The 23,222-nt window shown below is 34.2% G+C and overlaps 1 protein-coding gene across 3 annotated transcripts in view; it reads right to left on the reverse strand.

The window, feature by feature from the left end:
• Positions 1-517: 517 nt before the first annotated feature.
• SLC25A36 (solute carrier family 25 member 36) overlaps positions 518-23,222 on the reverse strand; it is a 42,497-nt gene continuing 19,792 nt past the window's right edge. For 2 of the 3 annotated variants that reach the window (XM_082392399.1, XM_082392397.1), the window contains 5 exons: positions 20,251-20,328; positions 18,054-18,154; positions 9,936-10,002; positions 6,460-6,749; positions 518-4,436 (listed from right to left, as the gene is read on the reverse strand). In XM_082392399.1, coding sequence (XP_082248525.1) covers positions 4,243-4,436; positions 6,460-6,749; positions 9,936-10,002; positions 18,054-18,154; positions 20,251-20,328 — 730 coding nt within the window. In that variant the 3' untranslated portion in view covers positions 518-4,242. The remainder of the gene's footprint in view (positions 4,437-6,459; positions 6,750-9,935; positions 10,003-18,053; positions 18,155-20,250; positions 20,329-23,222) is intronic. The other variant, XM_082392398.1, reaches the window with a different exon arrangement.

Raw genomic sequence — 23,222 nt, forward strand, 5'->3', positions numbered from 1 at the left:
CACTACATAACACTTATATCTGTGTCACTTGTATTTCAATCTATCATATGTGGGTTCATTTGGTTATTATAACAAGTTTCCAGCTCTTTACCTTTAATATTCTTAGCTTTCCCAAAGGCTGAAATTAAAACAAACAAAAGCTCCTACTGTTAAAAAAAAAAAATTTACAAGCTAGGGAGGAATCAATCAAATAACCTAATCAGGCTTCAATTTCTCAAATATTCTTTGCAAATTAGGTATTTTGATACATGAAAAGTACTGGACTTTACAGATCAACAAACCTGTGGAAAATATGCATGAACAGAAATTTCTTCCTGAACTATGAGGGAGTGGGATTATTCGACCTTTCAACCCCTAGAGGCATCTATCACTAGGTCTAGCAGGTAGGACCCTAACACTTAACTTGAAAAAAATGGCTATGCACTTTTGTTCTACACATTAATCCTAAGAAAGTATGATTACATTCTCACCATACCAGAGTATTAGGACACATTATAGAAAAACTGAAAAACAAACATCAGATTTTCATACGCATATTTTAATTTTTGGAATTTTAACAATTCAAATAAAATTCAGCTAGTTAACATAAATACAGAGTAAATGCACATAATTTACAGCCACATACAGGAATTCAATAGCAAACCTCACATAAATGGTCAAAGGATATCAACTCTTTGAAGTTGATTATTTAGCTACGACTGACAGGTCATAATTTAATGGTTCACATATGCAGGGGTACACATTCAAAATGTTTATTAACACAAAAACTGAGGAAAACTAGAATCTTCAGTTTCTACAAGGAGTAGCATAAAAAGCAGGGTGTAGATGGAGAAATGTAAGGGCACAATGGAGATTTGTGTGGGCCGAAAGTTAGTACATTAAATACTTTTATATAGTTAAAATCCCCTTCCAATTTAAGTCATTTAGGAACACCTATATTCTTAGGAATGTTAAGTCATGATCAATACCAGAGGAGAAAAAGGCTGAAATATTATCTACCAGCCCCAGAGGGGCCCCTATAGCGCTATAACAGTCCAGGCAGAAGGGCATGTAAACAACCAAAGACAGCACGGACAACGCTGGAAGCGTAAAGGACAAATGGATTCCTAGCACTTCAGTCCTTCAAGATCAAATCAGTATTTTTAGTGATCGAAAACAAAATCTAAAAATGCTGACATATTTATACTCCAGTAAAAGGGTAAACACTCATTATTCTTAACAACCCAAACTCAGCTGGTCCTAACAGAATAATGCTATTCCACAATGGGCATTTGGTTTTAGGAGACAAAAGGCTGGATTAAATAATGTAATGATATTCTCTCTTGGTGTCAGAGTTAAAAAAATCAATTGCTTGCGGGTCCCATCTAGTAAGATTGGTTCCACGAAATTACATACATAAGGAAAACCAAGACAAAAGCTTTGGTGATACAGTTTTTTCCCTGGATTTAAAAAGCACTGTGTGGTACCCCACAATCACAGGTTGGTCATTCTCAGATTTTTGACTTTGAAATCTAGTAAACTGTTTCTGTGAGCCACAAGTACCAGAGTTCTGATCTGCTGCTCTATGAGTATGTTCTTTCAGTATGTACCGCTTTAACCTGAAAAGTTCAATTTTCTGAGATGATTCTCCAATAAAAGTACATACCAGTTTGAAGAGTGCCGACTACCTCTACACTAGAAATAAAAAGCTATCTGAGAGAAAACGGATGAAAATAAAACACAGTTTAAAAAAAAAGTCCAATGCTTTTTAAGTTTTTTTTTTTTAAACATTTGCATCAATTAAAAAAAAAATCTCCAAAGAAATGTTTCAAAGACAAACTTTATGTACAATTTTTATATAAAGTTTTCTTTTTAAATTATCTTTGTCATACATAAACTACGGCAGAGTGTACTTTGGGGGGAAGAAACAAAATAAACTTCATTGCTCCTTTCCAGCTGTCGCACAAAGAAACAAAGTCTGAGACTCTAAGATCTTTTCCTTCCAGCACATAAATATACTCACTTTTAAAAGCTGAAAAAAATGCACTAAAGGGTCAATACAAATACAAACAGGAATAGAATACGAGTTCATCCTTGAAGGACACTTGTTATGAATTTGCTACAACTAAATAAGATGTTCCTTAGCTGCTGGTTTTTATATCATTCTTAATCATTTGTGGGGTATTCAGATCACTAAGATTAGAGAGTCTCTGTCTGACATTCAATACAACTAATGTTTACAGATCTTCACAAGGCAAATGGCACTGTATTAGGCAGTATAAGTGGCACATGAAAATGAACACACTATATATTGACACTTTTACAGATTTAAGTTCGAAACCCCATTACTGTTTTTTTTGGGGGGGGGTGGGGGGCATGTTCCTCACAATAAATGTCAAAGCTGAAATTCACCATAAAAGGTAAGAATAATCCCAAAGGTAATGAAACTGAATTTGCCTTTGGTCTCCAAATAGATTGGAATACTTTAAATTCCAATCGAAGCACCTCAAAAACATCCAGTTACTGTTGATTACGAGGAAGTTAAGGTGTAGGAATTTAAGAGGGCACTGTGTCTCACTGGTGACAGTGGAGAAAGCTTGCAATGACATGCTATGATTTTTTATATGTTAGGGGCACTACAGTGTACATAAGAATACTTAAAACATTTATAGTAAAGATCTCCAAAATATACCTACATCCCAGAAAAATGTTATGAACACTGTTTCTGCCTAATACATAACCAATACTTAAAAAAAGTAATCTTAACATGGGAATTCTCTCCTACTCTCACCCTCCCCCCGAGAAGGCCACAAAGTGCATTCACAAAAAGTCATTCTTAAGATAAAGCCATTGCACAAAATGTACAGTTCATGTATACTGAAATGACTACCACACTGGAGTTTAATTGTATAAATTTCATACACCAGTATAGCAACATCCATAAGCGAAAGTCTTTTAATAGAATTACAGCAAATACCTTCATAAGGGCCACACATATAATACATTTAAAGTATTAAAAGGTGCAGTTGAACTCAACAGCAAAATGTAAAAGCTATATCCTGTTAACACGCTTAATCTGAATTAACTTGAATCTTTCTATGATTTACCATTCAAGAAATTAGGATGGAATAAATTCCTTGTCCAAAGCAGTTTGTTCACTTATAAAACTGTAAGTTAATTAGGATAACTACCTGCCCAATCAGATTGCAGAGGGCCCTTCTTCTATAATGTTTATGCTGCCCCAGGTATTTATAACGTCACCTTAAAAAAAGAAAACACCTTGTAAGGGCAAAGCTGAAAATTACCATTTTCTCTACTAAATAAATGCAATGTATGCAGAGCTTCTGGAAATAATTCAAAGGTTCAAATTCTTAATGTGAAACCAAATTGAGAAAGATTCAGAAGCAGTAAATGTTTTCCACTTTAAGAAAATGATACCTAGGTATGACAGGGGATAATTCAAGTTCATAATTATTAAGTCACTGCAAAGACATTGCATTCATTCATGTATCATTAGGTTAGAAAAGATAAGAGGACATGCTCAAGTCACTGAAATGGCCAAGAATCAACATTTTACTGGTTTATTGTGTCCCAAACTATTACCATTTAAGTTGATACATTAACAATTTAAGTGTTCACATTATGCTAAACATAAAGCACCTGTGAGCAGTGGAAACCAAAACATTTTAAAGCTAAAAATAAACACATGTTTAGACACTACTTCATTTGTCATCAAAAACAGTGACTACTAATGCCAAATGATTAACTTTAAAATATAGTGCCAGCTCCTCTCAAGGAAATGTGAAAATACTACTATCATTGTTATTTTTCAATTTTATAGGAATTATACAGAAGTTAGAAATTTATGACTGTCAATACTATCTTTGGATAGTTATACAGTTACAGATGGCTTTGTCTAGAAGACTGGAAAAGTGCTCATGGAATAAACACTATATACTCTGATTGCCATAAATCAACAAAATGCCAGCTGTGTCCTGTGGACATGGTAGAGAAAATGGCAATTTTGAAGAAGGAGCGCTTCTAAAGGCTTTTTCTTGGAGGCAGCCAAGGTTTTTTTTCACATTACTAAAAAGACTAAGTAATGTGGTTATGATTACTTTAATTCCTACAACCAAACTTCCACTTAGGTATAGTTCCATGTTCCCACACTATTTTCCTTCTGTCCACCAAGCTGGCTTCGGTACTCCATGGTCCACTGTATCTTTTGGTCTTCCCTCTTTATAATACAGCAGCCTGGTGGTGCTATCCGTTGAGCAGGTAGACCACTAATTCATAGGTGGCCATCATAATGGCTGTGTTTGGAATCTGTCTCACCAGATGAGTTGTCAGACCACGGTAAAGAGACCCATAGCCTTCTTCTTGAACAAGCAAAGATAGTGTCTGAAAAAAGGATCTATATTTTGTTCCCTCCTCACGCAGTCTTGTTCTTACAACTTCTGTATGGGAAAAAAATAGTCATTTTATTTAAACACCAGTGTGATATCTTTATACCCTCCTAATACTGGACACACCCCATTTATCAGACTGTAAGTGTAAGTTCAGGATAAATGAGGAGTAATTTATAATGTGCAACTTATTGAAACTAGTTACCATAGCCATGTCTTTCACCAAACTCCTAAGCTAGCTGGCTAAAATCACATAGACTAATTATAAAATTTCATAGGCTCCTGAATGGTAAAAGACAGAATAAACAGAAGTATCAGTTGTATACTGGATATAGATAAAAGGGAGAATAGATGTGATAAATAAAGGTAAAGCTGGAAAGAGAATAGAGATGGTATCAAAGATGAATACAGAAAGATACAGTGAGAAACAAACAGGGAAGATTTTTAAGAAGTGGACATAACAATGAAAAAATAGAATTATTAATTTATTCACAATGGTCCACATACACCAACATGAAATTTTATGTGGATAAGGCTGAAAATGTTTAAAATACTAGTGTCAGCTAAAAGGCCGCATCTGGGAAGCAACGAGGCAAAAATCATAAACCTTTAGATCTGAAAAGGATCTTAAAGGTTAGTCTAATTTTTCTTCATTTTAAAAGGTAAAGAAAGAAATGGGGACTACTAAGAAGTTTTAGTCAGCTGAAGGCAGAGGCTGGGACAAGAATTAAGAGTTTCAACTGAAGAATCTGTTCTTTCCACCCCATTATTTTTCAAACTTTTTCAACACAACGCTCCTGATGGGCCTGAGGGAAATGGCCGAAAGTAACTTTCACTGCAAATGTTAACATTTGAAATCTCCTATGTCCTGTCTTAAATACCCATGTCATTTATATATTTCAATCCAAAATACTGTTTATAAACTGTACCTCTTCTTATAATGACATCATCTCACTTGAAGAGACAGGGTGCTTGCAACTCCAAAACCCTCTCTCTCTCTCACCTGAGCAGGTCACCATCTTAGACCTCCCATAGAAGGCCAGAACCTACCCAATGCTGCTGGTACTGTCCTCTTTTGATTTCTCTTAAAGAAGTTAGGAATGGCCCTCAGGGAACTGGAGGTAAGCTGACAGTCCAATTTTGTTAAAGAGTTGGTTTTATTCATAAATTACGTTTTAGAGCAAATACTCATTTTCTAGCTGTATTTCATTTTTCCTGACAGAGCTTTAATCACATAGCCTTAGCTTTACAAAGGTGACTGTAAACATTAATCAGCATAACAAAAGGGAAGCACTTAGATAAAAAACCCTAACCAAACTAAACCTCAAACGTACCAAAATCAAAGTTTACACTTTAACAAAACAACAAAAACGTTACAAAAAAACCCTCAGCGTGTTACAGAGAAATTCTTAAGTGGTTTTCTTAGTTATTAATGAAAAAGGCTAATATTTTAAAACTTAAAAAACAGAAGTTTTAAAAATCATTAATATATACTTATTTGCCAACATGAAACAATGTAAAATAACTTGGTCTTTGGGATTATAGACTTCAATTCAAATTTGAGCTCCACCACTGAGTAAGCTATGTGACCTTGAGCAAGTTACTTAATCTTAACATTTCTGGTTTCCCATCTGAAAATGAAGACAATTCTGGTTATGTTCTGGTATACCTCTAGACTTATAAGTACTTTGCACGATTTTTGTGCGGATTAGCAATAATGTATACTGTATATATGTATGTAATAATAAAGTATCTAGTATGGCACCTACATCCATACTTTTTTAAAAAACAGAAACTTGCCCAAGTCACCTGGCTGGAATCTGACTCTGGGCTGAAATCTGACTGTCCAGAGCCCATGCTAAATCACCACCATGCTACTATAGCATACCTATACTGACCTATTAAAACAGCCTTATGTTACTCATACAGATTTAATCCCATTACGATGAACTGTATTTAGTTATACTGTAATTCAGTAAAATTATAAATACTCTAATAAGGTGGCCATTGGCTGGGGTGGGAAAATATTTCTGATTTAACAGAAGATCACTCACACACATTCAAGTCCTCTTACCATGTGGATATGCTATAGTTGTGGCACACGTTTTTGAGGTGGCAGCAGCTAGCATCATTCCCACAAAATCTGATGCTTCTTTTACAGACTCTTCTTCATTTTCCATCGTAGAAGCAATCTTATATTCCAGTAGTTTTTGCTTAATACTTTCATAAATAACAAAATGGATAACAGTCTCTGATATGCCAGCATATGAAGCAGACATGCCCCTATAAAATCCTCTAAGTCCATCTGTCTGATACACTTTACGGACACACTCAAAAGCACCCATTCGCTTTTCCCCACGGTTCCTGAAAAGCAAAAGGGAAAAACCTTATTAACAAAAATAAAGTAGTATAGGTTTTTAAATAAAGTAAATAAAATATATAGAAATATGCCACTCTACTAAAGAATAACCCTCTTTAATTCATGAGGAAGTAAAATCAGAATTTTAAAACATTCATTTTAGATTTCCTATTCTTCTGTCCCAAATTTGTCATATTAGATAGGTAACATATAAGTAGTTTTACTGAATGCAAAATAACTACTTTGAATCTTCAGTTTCATTGAAGTCTGACTGTATGAATAAGCAACAAAATCCACTGTGACTGTGTTCAAACACACTATGACTGCAGCTCAAGATAAAAACAGAATAAACAAAAACCCCTCACATTATATTAAAAGTAATTCTAAGTAAGCTGAGTCTTTCGCATTTAATAATATATAAAAAGAATGACTGGGACTTCCCTGGTGGCACAGTGGTTAAGAATCCACCTGCCAATGCAGGGCACACGGGTTTGATCCCTGGTCCGGGAAGATCCCACATGCCGAGGAGCAACTAAGCCCGTGCACCACAACTACTGAGCCTGTGCTCTAGAGCCCGCGAGCCACAACTACTGAGCCCGTGTGCCGCAACCACTGAAGCCCTCGCGCCTAGAGCCCGTGCTCCACAACAAGAGAAGCCACCGCAATGAGAAGCCCGCATACCGCAACAAAGAGTAGCCCCTGCTCACCGCAACTAGAGAAAGCCCGCACACTGCAACAAAGACCCAATACAGGCAAAAAAAATATATATATATTATAAATATATATATATGACTGAAACACCAATGATAATAGAATATCACAAAGCAAGGAGTATAATTAAGCTAATTTCTGTGTACCTGGGGGATTCTTCCAAGCCCACCCAGTTCTTCCCCAAAAGTGACTGGGTGACTTTAAATCAAATTTCCTATGATCCTTTGAAGGTAATGGCCATATCTTTCACCTCAGTAAATAGTGAATGAGGACTTCTACAGTTATCAAGTATTTATGAAGCATTGTGCCCAAGAAAACTTTCTTAGTGCTACTTAAGGGTGCAGCATCTACTCTTTTACAAGTCTATAATTTTGTGTTTGTAAAAATATTTATTACCTTCATTATGATTCCCCCAATAGAACTTTATCTGTAAGAAATGGGTTTAAATGCCACCCACGGGAAAAGAAATAGAAAACTTAACTATTTATAAATTATATACAACTGGATAACGTAACAAAATAAAACCACAACTAAGACACCTACCTGATAACCTATAGATTCTTCCAATCTTATAAACTAATTGTCTTGAATCAATGACTATCCTCAACTAATGGTACTGAATAAATATTTCTTAGTTGAATGATCCATGCAACCAACTGTAATTAGTTTCTGCTATAAATCCTTTCTTACAAGGGAGTCAAGGGCTGTGAGTCCTCAAGGTTAATATGCAAACACATCAGCCCTGTTCTTGATCTGTGCTGTAAGGGAGCGTCCTCAAATCAACCTTTCACTACTACCCCAGCCCCATCCCATTTCCCCACCCCTAAGCCTAGGAAATTGTGCTGGCTTGATTATTACTTTTTTCACTTACAACATTAAAGAGGTTTTTTTTTTTTTTAATTAATTAATTAATTAATTCATGGCTGTGTTGGGTCTTCGTTTCTGTGCGAGGGCTTTCTCCTAGTTGTGGCAAGCGGCGGCCACTCTTCATCGCGGTGCGCGGGCCTCTCACTATCGCGGCCTCTCTTGTTGCCGAGCACAGGCTCCAGACGCGCAGGCTCAGTAATTGTGGCTCATGGGCCCAGTTGCTCCGCGGCATGTGGGATCTTCCCAGACCAGGGCTCGAACCCGTGTCCCCTGCATTGGCAGGCAGATTCTCAACCACTGCGCCACCAGGGAAGCCCCATTAAAGAGTTTTAATCCATGCTTTTCCGGGATCCCCTACAATCCACCCTATAGCATACTGAAGCATGCCCCTGGTAGTTTTATCACAGTACAGTAGGGACTGGCATCTCACACTTTTTAACCTCTGGGTTGGCTTACCTACCATTACCTTTCAGATCTCTGACTTCAGGAGATAAACTCTGAGTCTTGCTGCAACACTCAATTTAAGATTTCATTAAAACTTATTCTAGATGAAACAAGAATTAGACATTGCTTTTCAAGTCTCCAAATAGCATACAATTCTACATGACAGGATGTGGAAAACAGAGCTTTAAGCAGGCATAATTGTTAATGATTTCTTAGGTCAGTTTTATTTATAATCTATGATATCTACACTAGACTTCCCAAACCCTAAAACATAAAAAACAGTGAAAATTGTTATACAGAGTCTACTCCAGACTGAAAGGCTAAACAGTTTCAAAACTATCAACGTGATTATTACTATTATAATACATCAGATAAGGTCATCTCTCTACTTAAAAGTGTTACTTTTTCCCTGTCCTCCATTCTGAAGGCCAACAGGAGTTGAGATGGCAGGACTCTAAGCCACACTGCTTCTAGCCTCTCAGCTCCCAGAACACGTCAAAGGCCCTAAACTTAGGATATGTGAGATTTGCACTATTGCCTCTGGTTAAAAATGGGCTCAAAAAACCATCCCTTGACTATTCCATTTAAAGTTGGTCCCAACTGTTTCCTGGGATATCTCTAGAACCTACCAGTACCTGCTCATTATAGATGTATTGAATGATCTTGCTGCTATAAAGTGGCTGGCAGTAACAGATGAAGTCCATGAATACACGAGAGCTAAATTCCACGCCAGAACGCTCTGGGTACAAGGTTCATGAGTTTGAGCAATGATCCTTAAAGACTCAGTCTAGACTCATTGATCATGTTGTTTATTTAGGTGTTAGGAGGCCGATTATAATCACACATGGAGTGAATGAAAGTATCACAGCTCGGGCTAGATTAATATGTCCTTTTCCTTTCTTCTTCCTTTACTGAAAAACACAATGCATAGTATACTTTCTTTCCTAGAAACTGTCATACTGTCAACTATTACTGTCACTTTTGCCTCTGATGGTACATCCAAGTTTCAAAACCAAACAAAAAAAAACCAACCAAACAAACAAAATCAGCAGCAAATGAGGGGAAAAAATGTTTAGATACCTGGCACTGAGATCTCACTGATACAAATTTATAGAAGAAATTTAGTTGAAGCCAACTTTAACAAATTTTGTTTTAATGAATTAACATACCTTGCATCAAGCTGTAACCGAGTCTTTATAAGCCAAATGGGGTTGGTCGCTGTGATTGCGGTAAAACCTAAACAAACATGTTTAAAATGAACTCTGGTAAAAATGAAGAACACACTATTAACTTCAAGATTTTTAAAACTATATAAATCTATATTAAAGAAAATATATAAATATTTAAACTATCAACTGATGTATGCTTTACACTTTTATTTTACAAATCCATTCAACCATGAACATCTGTACTTTTTACTTCCAAATCAGTCTCAAATTCTGACCATAACTAAAAGATTCTTTTAAGAGCAAAATCTGATTATATATAAACTTCTCTTCCAACATATTCAGAATATGCTATGGGTGGCACTCTCTACTCTCTACGCTAAATTCAGAAACCCATTTCTACAAAGAAACATAGAAATTTTGTGTATTCTAGGGCTTTTTAGCATGCAAACTCTACAATAGCTACTTGGGGTCCAACTAAATCACAAATCACTATGTTCAAAATGGAGTCTACATAAACGTCAGCATTTACCAATATCTGATCTTAAGTTGACTGTACAACAGAAAGAATTGTTGTTTGGCCTTGTGAATACTTTTTATAAGCACACAATTACTAATACTGTTAAAATAATGGTATCACAGAGATAAGGTTTCTGTTAGGGTTAATAGGACAGATCTATCTTTCATCCACTTAAAAACATACAAAAACTTAAAAGTTCAAAAAGTTACAAATCAGAACTTCCCTCTTACTTTTATAGACACTGAAGAGAGAAACTTAAGGTAGAAGGTAGTTCTATTTTACTTTAAAACTAAAGTACTATGTATTAACTATCAATGCAGAAGGGTGGTCCCCTAAGATGGCTCATTCCAGGTAGTAAAGTAAGATCTCTGGAACAGTATGTTTCTAGGCTAGTGCATATCTTTTACTTGCTATCTTCCTAGTGTTATGGGAAAATAGCAGCACATGAAATGCAATCTTGATGATGGAAATTTATGAAGATTGCTTCATCTATACAAAACAGGATTTTCATATAATACTTGTGAACACTTAAGATCACTACACAAACTTGATAGAACTTACATCAACCTACATTTATTCATTTGGCCTTTAAATTCAGTGAAAACTTACATGCAGAAATGTCTAAGGATCTTAATTTTTAATACTTGCTATCAAATACTAGCGGGTCAAGCACATCATTTTTAGAAAGGTTTTGAAATATAACCAGCACATTTAATATTATAAAGTACTTTCAGGAACAAAAATGCTGTGGTACACTTAGGAGTAATTTGTCTTTTTAGTTAACATATAGTGGAGAACTAATCATAAACCTTTTTTCGCTTTCAGAGTTAGTATGGGTATATCTACAAAGGCAAAATAATTTTACTAAATTGTTTACAAAGTAGAATTTAGTCTCACAGGTTCTTTTCCCTTCTATAATGTCAGATAATTAGCTAACTCAAATTTTACTCCCTTAATCCACTATATTAATACTGCAGAAACAGCCAGATGTTTCACAAAGAGATGCTCAAACTGACTCTATTATCAAGCAAAATAACTGAAATAAGTTTGATTTAATAACTCCTTCAATAATTTTGTAATGATTATATAGTCTCCATTTCTCAAGTGCTTTTAATACTACATACATACATAATATAAAACTAGAAAGGGACCGACAATTTTGTAAGCATCAGCCAGTACTAAAATAATAAAAATTTAATGTGTTGGACAGGGTGTCAGGAAGATGTTTCAAATAAAAAGTTCTTTTCATGCATATATTCTTGATAAAAGGAAAGAGAAGAAAAATATGAAACCAGATCAGTTTAAATATTTTGTTTGGAAAAGATTTTTCTTGCATGTTGGCTTAACTGAGAATAAAGTTATGGAGTTCAATTTTTTTTTCTCTTGAACCCCATTCTTCTCAGTGAAAATGTCAAACTAAAGATATTCAAATTATATTCTAAAGCAAATGTGCACCTGACATCAGAATTCTGGTCATAAGCCTAATTTGATGATTCTTTATTTTAAACTTAAATATGTGTATTAGCTAAATGTCTATACAGTAATATTAGGAGTTTATTAGTAAAAAGCTGCTTAGCAGCACAAACCAACAAAACACTGCATTAGTCACAATGGTTTTTATTAATTATTATGTGGAAATTTTAGGAAAAAAACATTTGCTTTTTATTAAATTTTGAAAGCATAAAACTGGGAATGCTTATATCCAACTTTTAAAAAAGCAGTCTGTCTAGGTAAAAATCTCATTCAATTTATTATATTTTACTTGAAAAGAAGATGAGCATCAAAGCTTTTTTTTTTAAAAAAAATAAAAGTTCTATGTCTAAAAATATAAGCTTAGGACCCAAGCTTATTAACACTCTTCCAAGTCTCAAATTCCTCAATTAGAGGCTGAAAAAAACCCCATATGTGTAAACTTTAAAATATTATAATACATATTTATAAATATTACTAGGAATAAAATTTTAAATACCCATAATGCTCTGTACATGTTAATAAACTAAACAGGAAGCAAACAACAGGTATTTCTCACTTAACTAAAATTCATTTTCAGACACAGATTGACCTATGGAACATGACACATTAAAATTTAGGTAAGTGAGAGAATGTCATCATCTTATATCTATACAGCTTGTGCTTACTACAGTTGGGGCTCAACTCTTCCAGTAACAAGCTAGTTAATAAAGACACTAGCCTAACTGCTAGCAAACCATTAAGTTAGACAAAAGAATCAAGGCATAATCCACAGGTTTTTAGCTATTGGTCATTTACCAGTTCTGGTCCTTGGGTTTTATGCTATTACATCCTCTTAACCAAAGACACTCTAATTATAAACTTATGGAGACAGTATTAGGCTAATTAAATCTAGAAAAATATAACCTATTAATTCAAAACATGAAACAAGCAGGAAGAAATAAAAATTTATTACTAGCTTAGAATTATATATGGTAAGGCAGTTTGAAGTTGACAAACAGTCAAAGTTAAACATATCTTCCTACTCCTTTTAAGACAAAGATACTGGGGATGGTGCCCCTGAAATTTAGAAATTTCCTATTACTTTTTATTTTGACATTTAAATTTTGTGACATTTTGATAATATGCTATTTCATATTAACATTCTGAGCACCCCATTAAACATTAAAACTGATTTAGAAGTATATGAAGAATCTATTTGTAGGTTAAGAAGAATTAATGGTGCTGCTCCACAGTCAGTCAAAGCAAAATGGCAGTATACTGGCCATACTATTAGTAGTATAGTTAATAGTTTATTAGGAAGTTTAAAAAAAACTTTTAAAATGCAATTTTTAGAGTTTTGTTTCATCTAATATTCCATTTGATAATGTAAACCAATTAAAAACCAGATTAACAGAAATCCTGGTTGTAGTAAACTTGCTGAAAATGTCTATTTCATTAAGTGAGTGATACCTGTAGTATTGCATTTTCAGTACTTTTTATTTCAATTAACTTCTGTAAGAACAAAGCTCACCTAACCTTCTAAGAAAAATATATTAAAACTACTAAAAAAATCCCAAAAAACCTAATTAAAACTAAAACAAACAAGATCCCATATATTCTTGTCCCATATTTGGAAAGTAATGGTAGGTATTAAGATCAATGTTTTTGCAAGAAGGTAGAAAGCCAAGTATCAACAGATAAGAGAATAGAAAGCACTGTATTAGACTTTTAAAATACGTTATGCTAAGCGAAGAGAACTACTGTTTTTTTCTAAAAGCTGTCGGACGGCATGATACCATTTATAGCTATGTAAATCTTAAATACTGTTAAGGAATTCTTTGGAGGTCAAGGCTACTATGGCCAAGCTAACGACCCCAAGCTTTTAGTACACGATGACTGAAAAGTTACCCAATTCTTCCTTCTAGAAGGAATATTATTATAAAGGAATCAGAATTAAAGTTTTATAAAATACTCAGATAATGCACACACAAATTCAGGAAATAAAAATTCATTTCCCGCCTTCTATTAATTCCACAGCTATTATAAATTCCCAGGGTGTGTTTCTTATAACTAGAGGCTGCAAGAGATGCTCAGATCAGTACTCACGAGGTTTAAGTTAGTCCATATTTCTACAGGAAGTGACCTGCGGATGGGGAGCATGAGATGACACGATCTCACTCTTTTCTCGGGAGAAATGTACAGTAAATGCCTAAAATAGACACAGGCTTTTCTGTATCATAACAACAAGCAGTGACCTCATCAGAAACATGTGTACAAAATGAATCCCATTGGAAGGATTTGAGAAATATTTACTGTGAGATCTAACTTTTTGAAAATTTTAAGTTAAAAAAGAAAAAGAAAGGAATATAAGAATGGGCCATAATTTTTTTTTAAAAGTACCGAGTACTGAAAATTCTGCCATCTGTAGCAGTTTCAGAGTCCAAATACTTACCTAAAAGAAGATCAATTTTGCCTTAAAGAAAAAATGCTAACCTTGTCAAAGGGGAATCTAAGAAAATATTTAGAGGGGATTATCATATCCCATTTTCCTACCATTATCTACCATGCTCAGAGCTGAAATCACAATTTTCTATTCCTTAACAATCAGCCTACTTAGTAAATCTAAAAAAACAAAAACAGGGGAGTTCCCTGGTGGTCCAGTGGTTTAAGACTCGACATATTCACTGCTGTGGGCCCGGGTTAAATCCTTGGTGGGGGAACTAAGATCCTGCAAGCTGCGCAGCACGGCCAAAAGAATTAGAATTTAAATAAATAAATAAACAAATAAATAAATAAATAAAACAAAAATAGAAAATTCAAGTAACTTCATTTTGTAACTATAATTTTTTTAAAAAAATAAAGTATAGGTGGCTACAATAGTACCTTTCACCTTTTGCACTATGATCAGTAATATTGCACATCCATTTTTATGAAATATTTTGGATTATTTTGTATTCAGTTTCTTGTGCTCTACAAAATAAAAAACAGGAAGAATGTTTACATACAAACACACAAAATGTCTAGCCATCCATTTGGCTAAATAAACTGCCATGGACAAATTATTTAAAAGAATATTTTATAATGCAAGACAAAATTTCTACTTAATGAGTAAAAATTTAACCTTTAATAAGTCAAATAGAAAATGTATCCTGAAAAATAACAGTGAATGCTATAAGCAAATAAAACCCACTAGGTATGTAGTAAATGTTAAACAATTACATTGTTGGTATTGAAAAAATTAAGCAATCACTGTGTGAATATATAATCCAATAAAAATCAGAATTCATTTCTTTTAAATCTGTACTGTTGTATAGAAAAGTATATACAACCCAGATAAAAACTTTTGAAAATTGGGAGTTACTATAAAGAAGAAATGTAATACTATTTTTTTTTTTGTATACACGCCTGTGTCCAGGTGTATACAGAGGGATATGCAAATTCATTTTAACAAAAACACACAGAAACTCTCAAGAAAATAAATACCCTCAATAGCTAAGATACATTTAGTCTGGCAAAGGTCATATGGGGAGGGGGTGGGGGGAAGGCAGGTAAAACAGAGTCACCATTACTTAATTTGATTAAATAGCCTCACAGCTGGAAAAAAATTTTTCAATGTATGAAAATTCATAGCTCAAATTGAGAGGTTTACAAATTCTTATACTATTCCCTTGAAATACTAATAAAACAAAAGAAAATAAGATGGCCTTTAAACAAACTGTCCTTTTAATTAAAAAGGTTTAGTATCTAAAACACTCAAGTTCATATTAATAAAATACAAAATGTAACTGAATTGAGAGGTTACTTGGAATAAAAACTATATACAAGGTATGTTACTGAAGCTTAATGCATGTGCTATTTGATGTAGCAAAATCTTGCAGACACTATCATTAATGGTGTATTTTAGTGCATTTTTGATATTAAAGTGACAAGGTTAGCATTTTTTTTTTGAATAGCCAGTTAAAAAACAAGTTTTCACATGACTGCCTCTAAGCACTTTGCACCCCCAATTCATATTTTGAAGACCTCCACAAATTATCCTGAAGAAAAACCAATGCAGTCTGGTCTAGATTTTTACAAGAATGAAGGGAGCAAAAGGCTACCGTAACAAGTCTGCATGGGACCATTCAGTTTCACCAACCATGTAGCTATGTATAAAAACTGCAAAGCTAAATGTTATTGCTCATGAATAGTGCAAGGAAGCTCTGAAGGCATAGTTCTCAGAAAAATCTAACTGCAAACAAATGGAAGAAGTATTTTCAAATTACACAATAAGTGAATAGTGCAAGACTCTCTGAACAAGTATAAGACTATCAATGTACCAAAATTCAAGAAATTCAAGTTGGGAAATAGTATCAATGTATAAATAAAAACTGAAAACTATGAGTTAACATTTGTACACATTTGAGAAAAAAAGTACAAAATGACAATTCCACTGAAATTCTCTGCAATGTGGTACAAATATAGTAATAAATTCTGATTAGATATTCCAATGAAAAAAGATGTTCCAGTGGGAATTAAGATATACTGAAACTCTAAATTTGTAATACTGAATATATAACTATCCTCAACTTAAAATAATTGCTTACCTACTTTCTTGGCATCAATTCTTTTAAAAAAGAAAGATTAACATTTCTTTACAATTTTCTGGGGTTAAGAAACAAAAACATGAACACTGGTAATCCAGAAATATATTCTTAAAAACCCTAATACAGTTGTTATGTAGTTTGAAATTAGCCACTAACTTTACACTCAAATTTGTAGAAGGAAAAATCATATCTAGTTGTATTCAACATCTGTAAAAGTATATTAAAAAAATTCTAGTTGTAACTAGATGATCTCTGTGGTATTAAAGAACTAATTCTCAAAACATAAACCTATGTAGAGCAACCCACTCATTACAAGAATAAGGTAATGGAGATTCACATAAATTACCTAACTTGCCCAAGATCTCTCTTCATTGGTAAAGAGTATTTCACCACCTTGATCTTTAAAGCTTTACCTTCCAGCTTTAAAACTTCAATGAGTCAGTCAACAATTACTAAATATAAAAAGCCATGAAAATAATTTCTAAGGTACATGCTAGATTTATTATATGGCTATTGACCTTTCAGAAATTAGTATTTCAAACTTACTCTTAGTTCATTAAATATGTGGTTGAAATTGATCCAATTTATTTCTAAACAGAAAATGGTTAACAGTTTAAGGCACTCATTATTAAGCATCTAATTGAAACTCAATATACTGATCAACAGTTGACAAAAATAGTTATAATTTGCTTAATAAAGTCACAGAATATTTTGGAAATGTGAGACATGGTTAAATATACAACAAATCTCAGAAAACTATAGAGAATTTTTCTAATGAGAACCAAAGGTCATGGCTTTGTCTAACATGCAGGGCAGCAAATGATTCCAGAACCACACTAGTCAAACCAATCTCCCAGTTTATCTTTAAGGCAGTGCCGAGGCCCAGGACTAGTTGTTTTAATTCAGAATCATATAGTCTCATCAATGATGATAGAAGAGTTCCTGGAAACATTTCTAGAGCAACCATGTACACATATCTGGTACCTACATTTTGAGTGTTATCTTAGTGCGATTTATGTGGAATGATAAACATATTTTTCAATACATACGTTACAAAAACTCTGAATTATCAATAATATATCACTCACAAAAATTTCAGCATTTGAGCACAGGACAAAATGAATACTTTACCAAGAACTGCCGGCACATTTCAGACAGAAGCCAAAACATGCAGCAAAAAGGGAAAAGGCACTAACAGAAATTGAGGAGAAAAGAGTAAATTACAGCTCTGTAACTTGTAAGTGTAATTATGGTTGGATTGTTAAAACTGTTAAAAGTGATCACTAAATATTCAGTGGACTACACAAGACAATGTAAATATTATATTACCTGCATGCTATCACAAACTCCTAAATACAAAAATGCCAATTGACAAAAGATTTTACATATACCACCTAATCAAATTTATTGTATACTAATAAATGTAAAAATCATGTTTACAGATGCTAATCAATGAAAAGCACATTAACTGCCTTAACTTTACAAGGTTAAATTCATCAAAATTCAATATTAAGTCTCTAGGTGTCAGAAAATTTTTTGTTTTTTAGTATCATATATTCATACCTGCCATTGCAGCTGAAATCATGTGTACCTGGGTAGAATCAGGATCAAATAAACCATTCAACTTTTCCTTGCAGTTTGAATAAGCAGCAAAGTATATTGCTCTAAAATAAAGATTTAAATTTTGTCAATAAGCATGTTGCTTAATTCGTAAGATTTAAAAGACACATAAATTGATCTTTATTATTCCAGAGTCCAGAAATCTAAAAATATAATGTCTTAGTTTTTATTTACATTCTCATGTAACATCACATACATTATCTTTTCATGAAGACCATGAAGTACTTTTTGTATCAACTCATTAAAGATAAAGTATCCTCAGATAGTCCTACCCCAATAATTTGACAGCAACTAACTGAAAAAGTATAAGACTTTGGCAGGCCTATATAATGCTAATAAGGCTAAGTTAAATACACTTAAGTAAACGTGATATGAGTACTTTATGTTTTTTTGAAGAGAGGAAGGTAGAACTGACTCAAGTGATCAAAGTATATGTTAAACAATTTTGAGATACTGTGCTATATACCAATCTATACTACACAAAGAGTAGTTCACAGCACCCTTTAAAAGAACAATTGCAAAAGAAATCAGTCCCATCAGGTCAGATCTTGTTTTCTAACATTTGTAAACATTGCATTAAATTTGTAAATATTTTCCCTGTTAACTTATTGACTGTGACTTCATGCATCTCAACTACCTCCTCACTGTTTAGCTTTCCAGGCACTGAGTTACTTGCTTGCTGTATCAAATATCCTACTATTGCCCAACAATCCTGATTATCTGTCCAATAAGGGAAAGAGTAAACAAGTAAAAATGTGGAGAGTATCACTGCTGTGCTTTTTTAATGTGCTTAAGAAAAAAAGGAAGTTAATATGACTGAAAATGAAACATTCTACTTCATGAAAAAGAAAAAAAAAGGATACATTGAATGATACCAAATTAGCAAGGGGAATAAATAATGCATTACTAGAAATGGATAAGAAAAAAAAGCATCCTAATGAGAAAATGGGCAAGGAATATACATAGGTAATTCACAGAAGAGAGATACAAATGACAAATAATTACAAGAAGGAGGACATGAAAGCACCAAAATAAAACAAATGTATATTTAAAAGCAAAAAAACAGCGAAAAATCATGGTTAGTCTATTTGGCAAGTATTAAAAGACATGGATAGTAGCCAACATTGGTAATATGTGGATAAAGAGCAATTAATTCACTATCTGAGAATAAAAAGATGGCATGCCTTTTCAGAAGGCAATTGAGCAATGTTCACTAAGTTTAAATGTTCATACATCCTTTTATCCAGAAATTCTACTTTTCGCTAACTATCCTAAAGAAAAATATTTGCTTAAATACTCAAGAATAAAGGTACAGCTATGTTCACAAAACCATTGTTTTTAACAGCAAAAATCTGGAAATAAATCTAAAGGTTTATCAATAAGGGATCAGTCATACTATACAATTTTTAAAAGCTTCACTTATTTTCATGGAAAAAGCTTCCAAACAAATTTGGTGAAATATTTTTAATATGATTCAATTTATGTAAATAATAATAAGTCTACACATTATGCTTTTTATGTACATAAGCCAGAAAAATTAATGGAAGACTATAAACCAACTGCTTATCAATGGTGGTTATGTATGGGGAGGGAAGAGGAGTAACTGTGTGGAAAGGTGCACACGGTGAGAGGTGATGGGTTTAAGGTAATATGTCAAGCTTTACACTACACTTTTTTTAGTCTTTACAATAAGAATGAAATTTTGGATCATTTTAAAAAAAGAAAGAGCCCATAAAAAGTTGAAACCCAATAAATAAGATATGGATCTACTATCTACTACACTGTTTGAATACAGAGAGCTGGGTACACATTTTCACTCTGAATGTGAACTCTGCAGTGTTCTATCATGGAAGAAGTCAATCTAAGATAAAAAGAAATCATAAAAAAATGACAAAATTGATGTCTTAAGGCCTTCTTGGTTTCTTGAACTTGGTGCAAAAACTGCTTCACAGTGATCTCACTAAGAGGTCCTCTGCACCTGCACACGGTGAAATCTGCCTATCCTTTTAGATGGCTACTGATACCCATTTGTTACACCACAGTGCTTTATCTTGATTTCTCTTCAGGATCCCCCCTCATGAAGCTTGAAACAAGAAAGACTGCCACAATTTGATTAACTTAAATGTATTTTTTTTTTTACCTGGAAGGGGCCACCCCCACTAAATTGGGGCCTAATCCTCTAAACAGGGAACGAGGCCCTTCTTTTTCCAAGATCACCCTGAAAGAGAAAAATATTATTTAGAAAGAAATGTCCTTCAAAGTGTGGTACTTTATGCAGCAAATGTAGAGTCTAAATTCCCCATGTTTGCACTATAATATGTTATAAATACTCTTTTGTCAGTGTTGCTCACTTATGAAAATCTGTTTTTCTTGACAAAGTATAAATTAATAAAGATTGATAACAGATTTAGCAGCAATAAAAAAAAGCACTCCTTTCAGATTCTTTCCTGAAAGTTTTCAAGACATAATTATCAATATAGATTTCTACATTTATTTTCATATGATCATGCTACTCTTATCTTCAATCTCCTCTATTTTACTACCTTTACCAGCAAATTCAATTCCCAATTAGAAATGTAGTTCCTAGTATTTGAGGTCCCTTCCTTGATATTGGACAACTCCCTCATACTGCAGCATTATCTTATCCAACCATTCCAGGGAAATGCCACGGCAAAATTTATCACCCTAACATCCTTTAGGGTACTAAAATGGTTAGTCTGCTACTATTTCTTCCTCTACTTAGTTAACATTTACTATATTGAATAGGTACTGCATAAAGACTAAGCAGAATAAGGAAACAGAAAAGAGGGTAAGGCCCCTGCCACTGAGAAGTTTGCTATCCAGTCGTGGAAAAAAGAATTATATTGAAATAAATAATTTAACAGACCATATCAATAAGCAAATACTATACAAGCTAGATATATATGCCCAGTAGGAAAAGGAACAGAGACATGTCCAAGTCATGGAAGGCTTTCTGAAGGTGAGTTATTAAATGAAGTTTTGGAGTAAGAAACAAAGATTGAGGAAGAGTAGGTATTTTAATTCAGACTTAACAGACTGGGCCAGTGGTTCTGAAGCACCTATATACTTAAGAATGATCTCTTGAAAGGCAGCTGAGCAGAATGGTTAATTAAGGGCCTGAACTGTGGGGCCTGACTTCCCAATATAAAGAGCTCAATTTTGGTAAGTAATGACTTTTCTCTTATCCTTATTTTCATCAGCAGTAAATAGAGAAAAACAGTACTTTTGGGGGAAGGGGGCAGGTAGGGTGGTGCTTACTATAAGGAATAAATAAGTTAATTAAAAAAAACAGCTTAAGACTTCCCTGGTGGCGCAGTGGTTAAGACTCCGCCTGCCAATGCAGGCGACGTGGGTTTGAGCCCTGGTCTGGGAAGATCCCACATGCTGCGGAGCAACTAAGCCTGTGGGCCACAACTACTGAGCCTGCGCTCTAGAGCCCACAAGCCACAACTACTGAGCCCAAGTGCTGCAACTACTGAAGCCCATGTGCCTAGAGCCCATGCTCCGCAACAAGCCATCGCAATGAGAAGCCTGCACACCGCAACGAAGAGTAGCCCCCGCTCGTCCCAACTAGAGAAAGCCCACGCGCAGCAACGAAGACCCAACGCGGCCAAAAATAAATAAATTAAAAAAAAAAAAAAGAGCTTAGAAGAGTACCTGGCTCACAGTAAGCACTTGGTAACTCTTATCATTATTACTGGAGCATTTGTTCAAAATGCAAATTTCTTAGATCCCACCCTCAAAGTATTCTTGATTCAATAGGTACAGGACAGTGCCCAGCAATCTACATTTTTACCACGCCACCAGATGACTGACACAGGTGATACAGAAGCACTTAAAAAAAAAAAAAAGAAATTTTATTTATTTATTTGGCTGTGCCAGGTGTTAGTTGTGGCACACAGGATCTTCACTGTGGCATGCATGTGGGATCTAGTTCCCTGACCAGGGATCGAACCCAGGCCCCCTGCATTGGGAGCGCAGAGGACCACCAGGGAAGTCCCCAGAAGCACTTTTGATAAAACTAGATTAGACAGAAGCAGAATTAAGAATGACAAATTGTAGAGCACAGTTTGAAAATTTCCGTGTTTGCTAGCCCTTTCTGTTAATAATCCCTTTGAGAAGTAAAGGAAGGTAAGTGTCCTTTAAAAAAAACACACACATTTGCAAACACTCACAATTTTGCATACAATTTCACCTAATTTACAGACCTCTTGAAGCTCATCCAAGAGCCCCTAAGAAATTGACAGAGCCTGGGGGGAATTCCCAAAGTTCCTGGTTAAGAAGCCATGAAACACTTCATAGCCACTAGAATGGCTATAATCAGAAAGAAAGATGGAGTAAAACAAAGGTTGGTGAGGAATTTTATTTTATACTTTATTTTTTGGCAAGGAACTGGAAATCTCATTCATTGGTGGTGGGAATGTAAAATGATGTATCCGCTTTGGAAAACAGTTTGGCAGTTCCCTAAGTGTTAAATATAAAGTTACCATACAACCCAGCAATTCCACTCCTAGTATATCCCCCAGAAAAATAAAACATGTGTTCCTATAACGGCATTACTCATAACACCCCAAAAGGGGAGACAATGCAAATGTTCATCAACCAATGGGTGGATAAATGAAATGTGGTATGCACCTATACAATGGAATATTTGGCAATAAAAAGATATTTGTTACAACATAGATGAACCTTGAAAACATACTAAATTGAAAGAAACCAGTAAAAGACCACATACTATATAATTTCATTTATGTAAAATGTCCTGAATATGCAAATCTATAATGAAAGAAAATAGATTAGTAGTTGTTGCCTAGGGCTAGGGGGAGAGGAAGAGGAGAAAACAGGAGTGACTGCTAACAGGAAAGGGCTTCTTTTTGTGGTGGTGATGAATAGGTTCTAAATTTAGAGTGTGGCGATGGTTTGAACAACTCTGTGAATATACTAAAAACAACTGAATTGTACACTTTAAATGGGTGAATTTTATGGTATGTAAATTATCTCTCAATAGAGATGTTGGGAAATTAAAAACCAAAGGAAGAAACCATGAAACAGACTGATTAGGACAGAGCCCCCGAGTAGGGAAAAAATGGG

The sequence above is a fragment of the Balaenoptera borealis genome (genome assembly GCF_965194805.1).
Source record: "Balaenoptera borealis genome assembly, chromosome: 5".
NCBI lineage: Eukaryota > Metazoa > Chordata > Mammalia > Artiodactyla > Balaenopteridae > Balaenoptera > Balaenoptera borealis.